This window comes from Leptonotus elevatus, chromosome 7, assembly GCF_054856555.1.
Source record: "Leptonotus elevatus isolate MCC_2025b chromosome 7, RoL_Lele_1.0, whole genome shotgun sequence".
NCBI lineage: Eukaryota > Metazoa > Chordata > Actinopteri > Syngnathiformes > Syngnathidae > Leptonotus > Leptonotus elevatus.
In genome coordinates, this window is record NC_141245.1 from 23,841,508 (window position 1) to 23,860,399 (window position 18,892).

The following is an 18,892-nucleotide window of genomic DNA, read 5'->3' on the forward strand; positions in this document are numbered from 1 at the left end:
GTGAACAAGCACCGAGTGGTCAATTGTATCTGTCCAACAACGTCAAAATAACAACAAGAAAAAGGTCCATTACTAACAACAAATCTAGTGGCGGCCAAAGACTTTGGCACAGTAATCGCCACCAGTACATTTTTGATGTGGCTGAGCACGTAGCTGCAAAGTTTGCAGCAGAAATGAGGCCTTGTCACCTTCATGAAACATTGATTTTGTACTCAGAAGACATAATGGCAGGCATGGAAACGTGTGTCTGATGAGGTTTACCCATAATGCCCCACTTCTAGAAATGAGAACCATTGTTAAAAACATTTGTTTGTTTTTTTAGCTAGTACCTCAGAAGGTAATACCATGAAAGAGGTAGAAATATACTTTTTTTCCCCCGAAGAAAGAAGAGACCCTAATTTTTCTTTTGGTAGATTCCATATATTATTATAGAAATAGAACACAATATTCTGTGGGCCTTGCAAAATCTGTCAAAATCCATTAAAACAGCCAGGAGCGAAGGGGGTTGCTTCAGTGAAAATGGCTGCCAGTGAATGAGTTAATGTTGGCGCCATCCCTAATAATTCAGGATATTTATTTATGTAAAGACTGATCAGATTCCATATATTATTATAGAAATAGAACACAATATTCTGTGGGCCTTGCAAAATCTGTCAAAATCCATTAAAACAGCCGGGAGCGAAGGGGGTTGCTTCAGTGAAAATGGCTGCCAGTGAATGCGTTAATGTTGGCGCCATCCCTAATAATTCAGGATATTTATTTATGTAAAGACTGATCAGATTCCATATATTATTATAGAAATAGAACACAATATTCTGTGGGCCTTGCAAAACCGGTCAAAATCCATTAAAACAGCCAGGAGCGAAGGGGGTTGCTTCAGTGAAAATGGCTGCCAGTGAATGAGTTAATGTTGGCGCCATCCCTAATAATTCAGGATATTTATTTATGTAAAGACTGATCAGATTCCATATATTATTATAGAAATAGAACACAATATTCTGTGGGCCTTGCAAAACCTGTCAAAATCCATTAAAACAGCCAGGAGCGAAGGGGGTTGCTTCAGTGAAAATGGCTGCCAGTGAATGCGTTAATGTTGGCGCCATCCCTAATAGTTCAGGATATTTATTTATGTAAAGACTGATCAGATTCCATATATTATTATAGAAATAGAACACAATATTCTGTGGGCTTTGCAAAATCTGTCAAAATCCATTAAAACAGCCAGGAGCGAAGGGGGTTGCTTCAGTGAAAATGGCTGCCAGTGAATGAGTTAATGTTGGCGCTATCCCTAATAATTCAGGATATTTATTTATGTAAAGACTGATCATGTTACTTATTTATCACAATAATTAGGAAACACCAATATATATAAATCTCTTCCAGTGTTTACATTTTCTATCACTTCTACAACTTCCTAGAAAATCACAATGTGCCATCACCGCTCCGCTATACTTAGAGCGGGCCAACGGGCCACTCGTGTTGTCCCTGGGAGCTACCTGGTGGCTGCAGGCACCAAATTGGGTGGCCCCTGTTTAGAGTTGTGAGGATTTACGTGATGTGAAACTTTTGCCACATCTGCGCACAACTTAGCAAGTGAAGCAGTTTCGGTGCGCTAACCGCTAACGTGTTGTAACATTCGGCCCCGGCTCCATAACGAGATGACCTTCGCATGAAAGCTCGTCGCCATTCCCGCCGGCCTCACAAGGAGAATACGCCGTACGTGAACGCGTACACGCGGGAAATGGCGGTAATTACCCAGTGAACGGGCAAGGTCACCGTGAATGAACAGGTCAAACGTTTTTTATTTCCGCTATAACAACTGTGTCTCGTCGTCCCGCTTCTTCCGTACGTCTTTTGTTTGAGGGGATGAATAATGACCTTCTCATTCAGTCAGGAGGTGGGATTAAACAAGCAAAAAAAATAAAAGAGTGCTGCATTAATAATAAAAAAGAAAAAAAAGAGGAACAAAGGGCTTGCGTGTGGAAGATTAAACTTCTCACATGGCTCGGGGGCAAGAAAAAAAAAATACTCAAGTGCTTTTCACACAAGGAGACTTGATCATATTAGCTGAAAAAAAAAAGGCACATGTTGACACGTGCATGTGACTCATGGGAAGCAAAATGTGATCGCATACAAAACACATATAGCGCATCTTGTGAGACCAGCTCATTGACGCTCATGGATTCATGCCACAAGTGTGTCTTGCTTATTAATTGGCTTTCGCGAGTGGTGTGTGTGGGTGTGTGTGTGTGTGTGTGTGTGGGAGTGAGTGCCAGGTTGGCATGCACTTTTTTGAATGATACAACAATTTACTACAAATTAATTTGCACGCCTCCAAGCTAAGGGTTGCAGACAACCGAACCACTGTGATGTGTCTCACAATTAGAGATGGGCGAGTATCAATACCAAAGTGTATCGGTATCGGGCAAATAAAGTATGGAGGACCAAACCTGCCAAAATAAAAAATAAAAGTGAAAATAAAAACTAATGTAAAATAATAATAAAAAAATAACATCCATTTTTATTTATTCCAAAAACATGCATGGCAGGTGAATTGGACACTCCAAATTGTCCATAGGTGTGATTGTGAGTATGGTTGTTTGTCTCTGTGTGCCCTGCGATTGGCTGGCAACCAGTTCAGGGTGTACCCCGCCTACTGCCCGAAGCCGGCTGGGATAGGCTCCAGCAACCCCCGCGACCCTTGTGAGGACAAGCGGTACAGAAAATGGATGGATGGATGGATCCATTTTTATTTTCAATTATTTCTTAATTTATTTATGTATTTTTATTTTGGCAGTTTTGGTCCTCCATAATACCCAGCCTTAAGTCTAAAAGGTATCAGTACTTCCAACGGCGTCCGGTAATCTTGTGGCCATTTTACGGCCAGGAACTAGAAATGTGAAATTAAAATAATAGAAAATTGCCTCACTCAATCCCACCCAAAAATGTATAAATATGTTTTTTAATACTTTGTCCTTCACGCCCCCAAACATATTTATACGTGTTTTATGTTTTTTTTTTATGCTAGAGCATATACAATGCTTTGATGCAGCTTCTGACCTTAAGAGGTCGCTTAAAGAAATTGTAGTTATGACAAAAAAACGGCCAGCAGGTGGGAGCAGAGTATAAGAGACCAGCCAGGGCCATGTCACAACAAGCTCTTTTTGCCTGTGTTTTTAACAAGTTTGTGAATAATGATGAAACTTAGCTAAATTATAATGCTTATTGCTGCACAACGGAAACAGATACAAATCTACCTTTTTCTCCTGATGAAAGAAGAGACTCTAATCTTTCTTTTGGTAAGTTCCATGTTTTTATAGCAATAGAACACAATATTCTGTGGGCCTTGCAAAATCAGACAAAATCCAGTAAAACAGCCAGGAGCGAAGGGGGTTGCTTCAGTAAAAATGGCTGCGAGTTGAGTTTTAATTTCATGCAGGGAATTTTTTTTTATAGTGCGTAGGCCTTTCTTTAAAATGATTGAAATTGTATGTGTAAAAAAGTACTAGTGGTATTGTACTTGCTATCGGTATTGGTGACTACTCAAGAGTCAAGTATTGGTACTGGCATCGGTCTGAAAAAGAGTGGTATCCAACATCCCAAATCACAATACTTAAGACACTTTAACTCACCACTGGGTGCCAAATGGTGTAAACAAATCGAGTGAGAAAATACAAGTGAAAGCAGATCAGCTTACCTGAATCCACTTATCGGGAATGGCCATCGCTAATCGGTAATCAAAACCGAGCCCGCCTTCCTCCACCGCCCTGCAGAGGGCGGGCATCCCCGACACGTCCTGCACAAAAGTTGCATTTTGGGTTAAGAAAAGAAGAAAGTGAGAACAGAAGAAGAAGAAGACAACCAGAGACGAGGCGAAGCAAGCAGTAAAACTTGCAGTGTCAAAATTTAATGATCCTTTTGAGGATTCACCATGAAAAAGCGAGCCTGAGGGGCTATTCGTCACTGCTTTCAGCTTTAATTAGTATTCTTTCCACGAATGAATGGGTCTTTTTTTTTGGTGATATTAACCAATTTTTGCAAGTGCGTTTATCCTGGCAAAAAGGGATATATTTAACGACTCTTTGAAATCTCACTCACAAGCGTCCCCTGGAAAAAAAATGACCGCAGACACTAGACTAGATTCACATATTGGCACTAAATTGGGTGGACGTGTTTATCATGACAGAAAAAAAGTCTCAAGGACTCATGAAGAAAACTGAACAGCCTGTCGGTCCTTTTGGATGGAAGCAGCAATTTTGGGCAAATTCCAGGACTCTAAGTCTAATTTGCCAAAATGAGCCCCGATCAGAAGCAGGCATCCTTGTGGGCGGAGCATGGCGTCAAGTTTGAGAATTTCGAGGACCATCCGCCATTTGTTAAAAAAATTTACTCATTTGCTCCCAAAAATGTACACATTTTAAATATTATCATGGTCCCAAAAATGTATTAATACATTTAAAAAAATTTTTTTTTATGCAAGAGCTTTGATGCAGCCTCTGACCTGAAGAGGTCGCTTAAAGCAATAGTAGTTAACACAAAAATCGGCTAGCAGGTGGCAGCAGAGTATAAGAGATCAAGCAGGGCAATGTTGCAACAAACTCTTTTTCCCAGTGTTTGTGAATAATGATGAAGCTTAGTTATATTCTAACGCTAATTGTTTTTTGTTTGTTTTTTCCAGATAAAAGAACAGACTGTTTCTTTTGGTAGGTTTAATGTTTTTATAGCAATAGAACACAATATTATGCGGGCCTTGCAAAATCAGTCAAAATCCAGTAAAAGAGCCCGGGAGCAAAGGGTGTTGCTTCAATGAAAATGACTGGGAGTGAATGACTTAATTAAGATTTTACAACAGGCAAAGTTTGACCCTGGATTATTTCTATTTGCATTCCCTCCTATGGGAACATTGTTTTTGAATTCCGAAGAAATTACAAGGTCAAAAAGTGTCCCCGGCGCAGATCCTTGGAGGTTCCTTAGGCCGACAAGAACGACATCTCATTGCCTTTTCGCATTACTTCCTAATTACAGCAATGAATACGCAAGGAAGCAGCGGGCGGTGATGAAGTGCCGCTCACTAATAGCCGCCGCGGGCCACGTCATTACAAAAGGCGACCTCTACCTCGGCGACGGTGATGCAGTCGGGATACAGCGTGTGCAGGATGTGATTGGCCAGCATCAGGTACAACAGCGAGTCCTCGTCCACCTGGAGGCCAAAGTACTCGCTGTAATCCCCCGAGAAGGCGACGCCTGAGGAGGAAACGCCCACATAAGAAACTTTTTAAGACCTCGCTTTCGATGCTACACTTTTAAACAGTTGAGGTTACGGAACTTATGTAAAGAAAAAAGTAGTGTTTTCTGGCAAGCCAGCACACTCATCAAGTGTGAAATTAGACAATTAAGTAAATCGTTTTTTGTTTGATTTACCCGTTTCTGAAAGTCATCTAAGTTTCTCTGTATTATATTCGATTAGTTAGACTAGGCGAGCCACAGCCACTTTCAAGCAATTGCCAGCATCCAAGACCCACAGAGAAAAACCCACATCCTCCCACAGGTGCGAAGTAAAGGTTAAAAGGTAAGCAGAGCTGCATTGACTTTTGTTAGCATCTTAGCATTAGCTTTTGACACGCGGCAGATACTTGATTGCTGAGGAACTGAGCCCTGCCGCGAATCGTGAAAATCCACCAGTTTGAACTCCCTATCAAAAAGGTTTACTGTACAATAATTGCCTATAGATGACACAAGATGGTGGTAAAGGACTACTTTTGTCAAACTGAAGATCCTGAACTTAGTTTGGCACCAGATGGAGTCCTAGCAGGGCAGTAAGGACGTGATTTTTTCCAAGAATAACAGAGGAAAGATAAAAATAAATAAATAAATAAAACACACAAAAACATAAATACTGTAGATGCATACATTCATGAGTGACTAGGGCTGTGCAATTAATCGACATTTAATTACAATTTCAATTATTACACGCTACAATTACAAAATCAGCATAAGCGTATTTTTTTTTAATTAATACTAATTGTGAGTTATTTAAATATACACCTTTTTAAAATAATTAATTTAAAAAAAAATTAATCATCCAAAAGGAACATGCATAATGATAGAGTTTCAATTTTTTTTATTTGTTTTAATATTTATTTGTTGTTTACGTTTAAACTGCACTCCAACTTCAAGTTTTTGCCAACATGAATAAATAAATAAATAAATACATATATATTATTATAAATACATATTATTAAAAATTCTGTTTGGTCCAAAAATAACTTACATAATTATAGTGTTTTTATTTTTCTAATTAGTCTTAATATTTTTAAATGCTTAAACATGTTCTTGCTTTGTACCCCAAAATTAATAATTGTGTGAATAATTGTGATTTCACTTATTGCCAAAATAATCGTGATTATTATTTTTTCCATAATCGAGCAGCCCTATGAGTGACTGTATTTGTATTTGGTGACAATCGTGCTCGGCGTCATAATTGATATGTAGACCGACTAACGTCCTTTAAACAATTGCAACCATGTCCAGCGTTGGCATGTCTTACCGATGCCGTGGTGGTGATACAGCATGGAGGTGATGCCGTCGAATCGGAAGCCGTCAAACTTGTACTCCTCCATCCACCAGCGCAGGTTCGACAGAAGGAAGCGAAGCACTTCCCAGCTAGCAACACACACACACACACACACACACACATTCAAGGTCAGACACGGCAGAGACTTTGAATTATTCACACGCCTCATCATGCACTTTGAACACTAGAAATTAATTTCCAACGCTGCAGGACATTCACATATTGATAACCAAAGCGTCATTATGTCGCAAGCTAGGCGGCGGTGGGAGTCGTTTTCATTATCGTGGAGACAGCGTTCAGGTTTTCTCGGAAATAAGCAGAGGTGACAAAAGTACTCGCGCTCTCTACTAAGTTGATGAATGCTTGCTCGTGAGACTGGTCAAAGCAGTAACGCTCACAGATTCATTTGTCAAAGTGATTGGATTTCAGTTGACAAATAGAATCGTCCATGGCAGTGAATGAGTTACTTTTCTGCACATAAAAAATCTCCCTTTTATTACTTTGCATAGAAGTATTACTATACACCTCTATTACTATTAAAAAAAAAACATTCTGGAAAGATATTACTAATTACTATTGTACGATGGCGTATATGGGCCACGTATTATATATATATATATATATATATATATATATAATGTAATAGAGTATAATAGTAATAGTAATATTCAGAGAAAAAACTCGCACATTTATCCGAGAAAAAAATTTCAGAAACTTACAAGAAATACACGTAGCGTCCTACTCGGATGTTTGTGCCAATACTTTTCGGTCGGGTTTTCAAATAAGGAGATATGATGTTTGAAGCGTTTGGTACGGCTAGCGACAAAGACGCCTCGCTTTGCGAAGGTCCACACCCTGAGGAGCCAACATTTAAGTTAATTTATTAAAATGTATATTTATTTGCACATTTATGTTTCCAGAATTCTTATTTACACATTCATACATTTTGCAATTTTTTATTTATTTATTTTATTTTATTACAAATATCTAAGTTTATATGTTGAATCTCCTGCTCTCAGTCATTCACTCGCATTTACCTAAATTATGCTAGCTTCTGATTGGTTAGTGTTTAGTCAACTGATAGGGGATCAGGAAGTGTTGTCGCTCGAGCTGCGGTGAATGACGAGTAACGTTTAAATTAAGAATGAATCCGTCTCCATCCTGCCTTTCCATTTTATCAAGTGTCCCATTAAACATCAACGAATCCTCACATTAGACTGCCTCTCATTAGCTACCCTATGTGTATTTGTCGTAAGTTTCTGAGTTTTTTTCTTGCAAATTTGCCACTTTTTTCTCGGAATATTACGGTCATTTGTCAAGGTCACTACAGACATGTTTTGCTAGTAAAACTTGTCAGTAAATATGTTTGACGTTATTTATTTTTAACTCATTGACTGGCAGCCATTTTCACTGAAGCAATCCCCTTTGCTCCCGGCTGTTATACTGGATTTTAACTGATTTTGCAAGGTCCACAGAATATAATATTCTATTGCAATAAAAAAATGGAATCTACCAGAAGAAAGATTAGAGTCTCTTCTTTCATTAGGAAAAAAAAAATATTTCTATCTGTTTCCGTTTTGCAGCAATTAGCATTAGAATATAGCTTCATCATTATTCACAAATCTGTTTAAAACAGTGGGGAAAAGAGCTTTTTTCAACATGGCCCTGGTTGATCTCTTATACTCTGCTGCCACCTGTTGACCGTCTTTGTAATAACTAAGTTCAGAGGGCTGCATCAAAGCCTTCTGTATGGATATGGCATAAAAAAAGAAGAAGAACATATGTATACGTTTTTGGGAGCAAATGTGAAACGTGATGAATTAAAGAAATCATATTGCTAATATAGTTTATGTGACATTGACCAACACTAATGAATCTGAAGGCCCTGGTCCACAGGTAAGAATAGACAGGCTGACATCTAACGCTACAAAATGAAAATAATATAATATTGGGAAAAAATGAATTTAGTCTCGTGAAGCAAATATTATAATTTAGGTTAGTGCTTTTAATAGTGTTGAGAGCAGCAGAGAGCCCTGAAGGTCCACCACTGTGAAAATGTTACTTTTGGCTCTTTTCTCAAAAGCACAGCTTCCCTTTTAACTGACGTCTCCATGGCAACATGCCAAAGATTTGCTCTTGTAATGAGCGCCAAATGAGCGACACCCGCGACGCTGATTAAAGCGTGAGTGTCTGACTCTGCGTACAACCAATTTCGCAACTTGGGCACTTGTGGTAGCATACTGAGAACTGGTGCTGAGACTTGCACCTGCACAAGAAAAAACTGGTCCTGCAGACAGACGTGAAATGTGAGTGACGTAACCGAACAATCATGAAAATGAAACTACTGGTGCTGACATATTTGTTACAGTGGACGCCAGGATAGAATAGCTGTAACGTGTTGTAAACTTACCAAGCTTATATGTAACATTTTTAACATGATCATGCAAATCAACTTGCGATTGGTCAATATAAATGGAAATAAAAACAACAAAATTAAATGACCTGCTTTTTCATTTTATAAGCAGTGTCCCATTAAACATCAACGAATCCTCTCATTAGCTACCCCATGTGTATTTCTCGTAGGTTTTTGAGTTTTTTTCTTGCAAATATATATATATATATATATATATATATATATATATATATATATATATATAGATATATATAGATATATATATATATATATATATATATATATATATATATATATAGATATATATATATATAGATATATATATATATATATATATAGATATATATATATATATATATATATATATAGATATATATATATATATATATATATATATATATATAGATATATATATATATATATATATATATATAGATAGATAGATATATATATATATATATATATATATATAGATATATATATATATATATATATATATATATATAGATATATATATATATATAGATAGATAGATAGATAGCGAGAGAGGGATGGAGAGAGAGAGAGAGAATTAAATATCAATATATTTATATTTATTTGAATTTTTGTAATCTCATTTTTTATTTTTGTATTATTTTTACTTTTATTTATTTAGGGATATATTTTTTTGTTGTTGTTTTTATTTCCCATTTATATATGTTTTTTGTATTTACTTTTTAAAATGATATATTTTTTTATATCAGTTTTCATTTTCACTTTTATAAATTTTTTCTTTCATTTAGTCATTTATGTATTTTTAATTTAGCCAGTATTGGTCCTCCATATAATCAAACATGCCAGTCATGACGCCACATCACCCTTTCGACCAATCACAGGTGCAGGTACTGATTGACACCTAGACTGACCAATGAAGAGCAAGCTTACTTAACCCGAATCAAACTGTATTTTTTTTCCCCCCCCCGCAGCACATGGCAGCACAGCGAGGAAGCAGTTTAACATTTTAGTGATGGACTGGGGCCATTTCATCATGTCAAAAAAGCTGTTGCAGCAGCAGCAGCGACTACTTCAATAACCTCTCAAACTGCCACATCCATCCGCACACTTAACAGTTCTTTCCTTCAATAATCCCCCCCCTGCTCGCTCACTCTCTTTTTCGCTGGAAAATATGTCACCCCTGCAGCTTTTAACTTGTCCTGAGCCCTCCCTTCCTCATTCTCAGGGATGTCCGACCCGGGCGCATGCTGACAGGTGCGAAGCAAAATGTTACATCAGCGCGAGGAGCAGCACCAATGGGGGGGGGGGGGGCTCGGCGTGAACACCAGCCGGGCTGGGTGGTCACGCAGCTCCTGTGATAAATAGATTAGGTCCTTCACTCTGCTGCACAGAGCCAACAAAGACTCCGGCACAGTGCATCCTCCGGGGAAAGAGATAATAGCCAGCCAGAGCTCAGTGGGGGTGGGGGGGCGTGTGGGGGGTGGGGGGGGATTTGTGGCAGGGTGGGGGCTCCGGGATGAAACCGTCCTGCCACATTAGGAGCCACAGTGCCATTCATCATCAAGCCCAATTACAGGCCGGGTGCTTGGCTCTCTGGTTGGGGAACAGATACGCAGCTCAATGAAGTCATCGCTCAGTCTGCGGTGTTAATGCTGGAGCAAATTGCAAACTACACAGTGCTCTTGCTTAAACGCGCCGCTGAAACATGGTTAGGGGGGCGCTAATAGAATAAAGAAGCGCTAATGGAGTCATATTGCTGCTGCTGCTGCTGGTGGAGCATCTTGGATGTACGGCGGAACCTCAATGCCTTCCCCCCCTCATTTGTTTTTCCCTGAGAATCTACTTATACCATAGAAAATAATGGGTAGCATGGCCAAGGACGCCACTGACCAATCGCCGGTGTCGGATGTAGACGGCCAGAAAGCCTGACCACTGACGGGTGAGAGATGTCCTGTTCACAGCAAAAATCACCAGAGCTAGATGAACACTGAGAGTGTTAAATCGAACACGAGAATAGTGTTTATATGTGAACACACAAAAGAGTGTAAATCACTTCTTGCTTTTTTTCACACTTAACCAGTGTTACTTCAGCACTGTATAGTGTTACAAATCAACACTGGTAAACACTGATTAGTGTCAGCGTAAAACATTCAATTATGCCAAAATACACTTAACTCTTGTGTTTACACTTGAGTGTATAGCACTAATATCAGTAGTTGGGTTTCCATCCACGCATTTTTATTCAAATTTTCAAGAAATGCGAAAACAAAACTGAATGTAAACGCTAGAAATTCGAAAAAGGGCTTAGAAAAAATTACGCTTAGAGGGGGTGGATTTTGAAGTGCATCGAAAAAAGGAAAATGCGAATTTTGGCTATGAAAACAGGTTTTGCGAATAACCGCTCGCAAGACCGGATATTACGTCACACGTATGTTTGTAGTCCCGAGACAATGGTGGACGAAAAAGTAAGGTATGTTTGCTTGTTTATTTACACACAATCTTAAAAACATACAAATATGGCGGAATTTTTTAAATAAAATAAATGCAACACGTGTGAAGTTGAGGTAGAAACCCATTACAGGCTTATCAAGGACCTAACCTGAGAAAAATAAACTAACATTTTAATAACAAAAATATACTACCAATGCTATATATATATATATATATATATATATATATAGCCTCAACAAACATATCTTCAACATAAGTGAATTATTACTTTTAGCCTAACAGTGTTACAATAACACTGTTTACTGCATATTTGATCGAACACTGGAAATTTAACACTAGGTGGTTTCCATCCATTTTTTTAAGCGAATGTAATGAAAATGCGCAAAACGTACATGTGACATAATATCCGGTCAAAACGTGAGACGAGTATCCAGTCTTGTCAGCGTTTATTCGCAAAACCTGTTTCAAAAATTCGCATTTTCCTTTTTTTTCTCGATGCACTTCAAAATCCATCCTCTCCACGCGTAAAAACTTTTGGGAGAATTTCTAACGTTTCGATTCAGTTTTATTTTCGCATTTCTTAAAAATTCGAATACAAATAAGTGGATGGACCCAACTACTGACTGATTTGCCGTGTAGACGCGCGAGTGATGTAACTAACCAACAATTGGTGTATAAGGATTAACAACCAATGACGACCACCAATTAATAGAGCTGCTTGAAATAACACAATGTAGTAAATGAGCACCCATGAATGCTGACTTTATAACGATCGATAATGTCGAGCGGTCGATGAAAACGGAATGACCTAACCGACCAATCACAGGTCTTTAACCAACCATTTATGGTAAAGATGAGAAGCTTCTCTACTTTTTATTACAAGCACAGCTTACATGAGTCACCATTCAAATAACATCCTGCTTCCTTCAGCTCATCTTCAGGCGCAGTTGCCGCTTATCGGGTTTTATCCCCCCCCGCCACCCTCGCTCCCCTCCAGCCGTACACGACGGCAACCCGTATAATGTGGATGCACCCGAGTTCGCGGGCAGACGGCGGGTCAAGCTGTCACCATGGCGAAGGAAAGATTGAAGTTTTGGGAAAGCTGCGGATAAGAAAGCAAATGGAAGGACGCTGATGATGGATGATGTGCGTGGGTATCGGCCCAAAAATGCTCGGGAAGGCTTTTCAGGCATCCGTCGTGTGGAATTTGGATAGACCTTTTCATAAGGTTTGTGAACAAAAGGCACACGGGCACTTGCGGGCGGCCAAAAAGTGAGTGGCTACAATTGACTTGAACTGAAATGACGACAAAAAACTTGTTTGGTGTTATGCTGCCAGATATACCCCAAACGGTTTTAGGTGTTTTTTTTTTTTTTTTTGGTATTTGCTTGAAATAAATAAATACATTAATTAATAATTTTCAGCAAAAATAATCATTCAAGCTTAGTCATCATCATCATCATCATCATCATAGTAAACCAGGTCTTTAACTCATTCACTCCCAGCCTTTTCACTAAAGCAACCCCCTTCGCTCCCAGCTGTTTTACTGGGGTTTGACAGATTTTGCTAAGCCCACAGAATATTGTGTTCTGTCTGTCTGTAAAAACATGGAACCTACCAAAAGAAAGTTTAGAGTATCTCCTGAAAAAAAACAAACTATATTTGTATTTGTTTCCGTTTTGCAGCAATTAGTATTAGAATATAGCAAAGTTTCACCATTATTCACAAACACTGGGGAAAAGAGCTTGCTGCAACATGGCCCTGGTTGATCTCTTATGCTCTGCTGCCACCTGGTGACCGTTTTTGTAATAACTACCATTGCTTTAAGCGACCTCTTCAGGTCAGAGGCTGCATCAAAGCCTTCTGTATGCTCTAGCATAAAAAAAAACAAACACGTTTTTGAGACCATGGCAATATTTAAAATTGAACGTTTTTATGCGTTTTGGGGAACAAATGAGTTAATGAACCTAACATACAAGTTTTTGGATTGTAGCCTCCTACAATAAGCCGGAGTAGCCGAAGATCATGCAAAACTCCACACAGGAAGGTCAGATCTAAGATTCAAACTCAAAACCTCTGGAGTGCGTGACCGACATGCTAAACCTCACCATGCGGAAAGGACATCAATGACGTGTGGGTTTTAAAGGCCTTTGAATTCAGATTTAAAAGGGTCATATAATGGAAAATTGACTTTTTAATGGTTTGTTTACAAATTGTTGTGTCTCTTTAGTTCCTGCCCACCTATCAAGTGTGAAATTAAACAATCAAGTCAATCTTTTGTTAACGGCTTACCACGCAAAATGTGTCTGTGAGCAAGCCGTTTGAAATGTTTGTTCATTTTACGAAGCCCCGGGTCCGCTTGCTGGCTGTCAAGTCGGGCTTGCCAATGGATGATCCAAAGTGTTGAAGCATTTTCGGGGTGTAGGGCATAGTTGGATACAGCAGATACAGACAAATACAGACTGACTGCATGTCACAATTGCACTGGTTAACCACTGATGCCAATGAAGTTAAGAAAACTAAAACGGTGGAAAAACAGTCGATATCTACTTCCATAATTGAGTACTCCACTGCTCTCAGCCTTTGCACATTTCTGGCAATTATCTTCCAACGTGTGTAGTGCATTTAGAAGCAAATCGCTGAATTCACTTTACAGGGTCTTTAAGGATTTAACTTTGGAAAATCAAATCTAATACTTTTTTTTAAGAATCGGTGGACACCCTCATTTAACATGAATACCTTTATTTAATACCAGCAGAAGATAAGTTTGGCATTTCCAATCGCCCTATGCACAGATCATTATCAGATCTTTGTGAGTCAGAAAAACACAAATATAGACTAATCCTGTCAGAGACGCAATAATTATTCTTTTCTGCTCACGTTCGGCATGAAAATACAGGGAGCAGTGCAGGAGTTTTCAAAGGCGTGGCGCTGGCTCCTTTTTTTTTCCCCATATCTTAGGAATCCACAAGCACATTGAAGTCCAACAGAAGCGAATGATCCTGGAGAGGTGGTCGGATTACAAGTTCTTCAGAAGTCCCTCTCATCTGGAGCGTGCCGCCAACCTGCGAGGTTTCGGTTTCGCGGCCTGCCAGCGCGCGCACTCGCCAAACACGCCGCCTTGATTTACTTGGCTGCTGTCTCAAGGTGACTTTGGCATCTTTTAAAAGGAAACGGCAGCCAATAAATTAGGCTGACATCCGCCGGTTGTTGCGAGCATGCCCTCGTACCAGCGCATTCGGAATGGGATCAAGAATTTGGGGGAAAGGATTTATATCTGCTAAGAAAACAAAATATCCTTCCATGTTTTCAAGGGCATTCAAGCTGGACACAAATGCTTTGGAAAATTGAAATTAATATTTAATCGACTTCAATAGTTTAGAAACCAAAAGTACACACTTCTTCTGGGCAGGGATAACAAGAAGCCTACAAGGTAAACCTGTTAACATTCACAGTAGAGGTCACTCAAAGCAGAGGTGGCAAATCTAGGTCCAGAAAGTTAAACCCTGCCACAGTTTGGTTTTAGCCCCTGATGCTAGCTAGCTAGCTGGCTCCCTAGCAGGTAAACGAGCACCAATGGGGTATATGCCGCGGAGGAGGCGGGACTTCCGACTTCCGGGTTTCACACATCAGCTTTGTTCCCGGTTCCGGTGTGCGATGTATGGGCCACACGTCCCAGTACGTGCGCTTCCGCCTTTGTGCCCCTCGGTAGCGCGTTCCTGTCGACGGGTGTGAGTCTGTAATGTGTCTGTCTCAGTTGTCCGAAGCATTCCAGAGAGCGGAGACGGCGATGGGCGGGAGCACGCGGTTGGGGTAACGCAGGGGTGGTGGTGTGCTGATATGTGAAACCCGGAAGTCCGTGGCATCTACCCCATGGAGCTAGCTAACGCCAAACTGTGGCAGGTTTTCTACGTTCTGGACCTGGATTTGCCACCTCTGACTCAAAGTATCATATATCGATGTATTGAACCATTTTCTACAATATTGATAAACAAACGTTGGATTTCGTCACAATGACTGTCTGATGGCCAAGTAAGCAAACTTTGCTCTTAAGGTATTTAATTCAGTCTAAGTTTGATGTTTGTTAACATTATTGTTATGTCATGAGCCGAATTGAAGTAAAGAATTGAAGTAAAAAATTTTTTTTTACTCATTTACTCCCAAAGACATATTTATACGTAAAAAAAAAAAAAAAAAAAAAAAAAAATTTTTTTTTAATGCTAGAGCATACAGAAGGTTTTGATGCAGCCTCTGAATGGAAGAGAATGCTTGAAGCAATGGTAGTTATTACAAAAACGGCCAACAGGTGGCAGCAGAGTACAAGAGAACAACCAGGGCCATGTTGAAAAAAGCTCTTTCCCCCACTGTTTTAAACAGATTTGTGAATAATGATGAAGCTATATTCTAATGCTAATTGCTGCAAAACGGAAACAGATAGAAATATGTTTTTTTCCTAATGAAAGAAGAGACTCTAATCTTTCTTTTGGTAGGTTCCATGTTTTTATAGCAATAGAACACAATATTTTGTGGGCCTTGCAAAATCTGTCAAAATCCAGTAAAACAGCCGGGAGCAAAGGGGGTTGCTTCAGTGAAAATGGCTAGGAGTGAATGAGTTAAAACTAAAAGTCATTTTTCAATACTGAAATTGCTGTTTAGCTTAAAGAGGACAAATTATGGAATTGACGTTTTAACTGCTTCAAATCCCCGCTCATTCAAGGTCCGGCATTCGCAAATGCACATATTCAAGGATTTTGTGTGTTTTGCGTTTGTGTGTGTGTAGGTGTGTGAGATGATTATGTGCTCAGGCCAAGGCAATAAAGTAAACCATGATGAAGTGAGTTGAGGAATTTCCTTTACACAAAAGTTGTGCTTTTCCACCATCTTCTGGCATCTATAGGCAATTATAAACCTCTTTGGAAGAAGTGTCAAATTCCTGTCAGATTTTTTTGTTATTTACGTTCACTATTTACAAATATGTCCCTGAAGTGCTTGCTCACCCATCAAATGTGTAATTAACAATCAGGTATGTATTTTATTATAGCTTCTTTTTTTTTTTTTTAATGTGCCGGCTGCTCAGAATATTGCCGGATTGTGTTGTCACAATTGGGCTACTTTACATGATTACGGACCCACACCGAGTTTTTCTGTCCATGACTTGGAGGATAAGCTTGTCGACGAATGCACAAGTAAGCCCTATTGTGCCAAAGGCAAGAGATCAGCAGAGTTGAAATGTTAGCAAAGATGAGTGTGAGCTAACAACGTCACCTATGTTAGCTTCTGATAACTAGCAACTTAGTCTCCTGTTCTAGATGGAGTCTCAGCCTCCAGAAATCTCCCATAACACCACAAAAAGACACTTTATAAGTTGCTCGTCACTTTTTCAAAAAGTAGTCTGCGAGAGGGGTTGGAGAAGTCACTAAATTGCAGTCTCACAAAAGCTATAAATCTTTAGCGATTGTTTATTTTGACTAAACATGTCAGAGAACTTTTATCAAGACACCTGGGAAATGTATTAAATTGGGGGGGGAAAGCAAAATAAGCAAAAATTTATTATTTACTGCCGAGTCATTGATGAGACAAGGATAGTCGCAGTTGCTTATTCTTTCATCTAATTGCTACTCAGCAAGTGTGAGAGTACTTGTGGCCTCGCTTGGGCAGAGAAGTGATGTTTGCCAAGCCAGGCATTTGGAATACTGATATCAGACCAACTATTTCCCTCAAAGGTACGCCAAGTTAACAATTTAGATCTAAGGAGTGTGGTCTCTGGTGATACCGCTTGGCAAGATGGTACTGAAGACAAATCAACAACAACAACAACAAAAAATAGTTCTTTGATCAAGACAACAGGAATGAAAGCAGAATTTCGCTTGGACAACCAGTGCAAGTCAGCATCTGTCAAACAACCGTAATAAGAAAACGGTGATCCACTGTGATGACTGACAGCAACATTGTTCAATCAAAAACAGGCAGCGATTCACGCTAGGTTTACGGCTATACATCCTCAAACGAAGATGTCTCAAGCGAACAACCCAGCAGGATCTGAAGCTCCGCTGGGCTTTCACAAATGACTCCTTACGTGCCCCCCCGCAGTGCAGCCATATGTCTCATAAGCACCGCGCAACCTTGTCCACATATTGCCTTGTGCCTGATGCTAAGTTAGCGCAATAACTTTAACAATAGCGTTGGTCGCTAACAGTGATTGATATTCTCCCACGAGGCTGGAAAATCACAACAGTGACACGACGACATGTGGCCTGAAAACATATTAGCCAGTCAACTTCAATGATGCACCTTTTGGTTTAGCATATTAGCAGTTAGCACTCATGTAGCATGTCTGATAATAGCAGAATGTCTTCATTTCACTTCATGGGGATCTGGGGCTGTTTTGCACAAGATTATCAAGGTATTCTGGAGCAGTTGCCCATAATCAGAAAGCTTGGCCTCAGTCTCAGGTTTGAGACCTCGAAACCGTCATAAAATGAGGACCACCTGCATTCATACAAGAAGTACCTGGAGTAGTTGAAGAGGCAGCTGTCCCAAAGGCTGTGCTCCCCACGAGGAGGCGAGTGGAAGAAGCACGAGTCCGACCCGTCAAACTTGTTGAGGCCGTCCTCTGTGTTTTTGGACGCGTGGCTGTGGACCACATCCAGCAGCACGATGATGCCCATCGAGTGTGCCACGTCAATCAGCTGCTTCAGCTCATCAGGGTTGCCGTAGCGACTAAGGAGGACACCAAACACAGAGTTTGGTTATGTGTGAAGGTTCTCGGAGAGTCAAAATTATTGGTCTTCTTTTTAGGGAGGTGCAATGTAAATTGTATTATTTTTAGGAAAGGGACCACATTGATAGTTTGCCTTCTTAAGAAAGTGCTACAAATGGTTTGTCTTCTTTTTAGGGAAGTTCAATAACAGTAGTTTTTCTTCTTTATTGGAAAGTCAACAATGACAGTGGCTTCTTTTTAAGAAAGTCCTACAAATAGTTTGTCTTCTTTTTAGGAAAGTGCAACATCAATATCTTTTTAGGGATTAGTAACATCAATATTTGTCTTCTTAGGTACATAAGTGCAACATCAGTAGATTGTCTTCCATTTAGGAAAGTGCAACATATCAATAATTTGTCTTCTTTCTCGGGAAGTGCAACAATTGTAGTATGCATTCAAACAGCAGTTTAGAACCTTCACACATTTTGGTTATGTGTGAAGGTAAAGACAACAACCAAATTTTGGTTATTATATTAATAGAAGACAATTGTTGATTTTCCAATAAAGAAGAAAAACTACTGTTATTGAACGTTATTGATGTTGCACTTTCTTTAAAAGAAGACAAACTACCTGTAGCACTTTCTTAAAAGGAAGGAACTGTCATTGTTGACTTTCCTAAAAAGAAGACAAACTACTCAACTTGAACTTCTCTACAACAATAAGACAAACTATTTGTAGCACTTTCTTAAAAAGGAAAGCA

At 39.4% G+C, this 18,892-nt stretch overlaps 1 protein-coding gene across 1 annotated transcript in view; it reads right to left on the reverse strand.

Annotated features, from left to right (window-relative positions):
* The window catches only part of gbe1b (glucan (1,4-alpha-), branching enzyme 1b), an 83,792-nt gene that overhangs the window by 40,911 nt on the left and 23,989 nt on the right, over positions 1-18,892 (reverse strand). Inside the window, exons 7-10 of the mRNA XM_086080044.1 lie at positions 17,943-18,152; positions 6,548-6,663; positions 5,117-5,244; positions 3,698-3,796 (exon numbers count right to left, since the gene is read on the reverse strand). Coding sequence (XP_085936170.1) covers positions 3,698-3,796; positions 5,117-5,244; positions 6,548-6,663; positions 17,943-18,152 — 553 coding nt within the window. The remainder of the gene's footprint in view (positions 1-3,697; positions 3,797-5,116; positions 5,245-6,547; positions 6,664-17,942; positions 18,153-18,892) is intronic.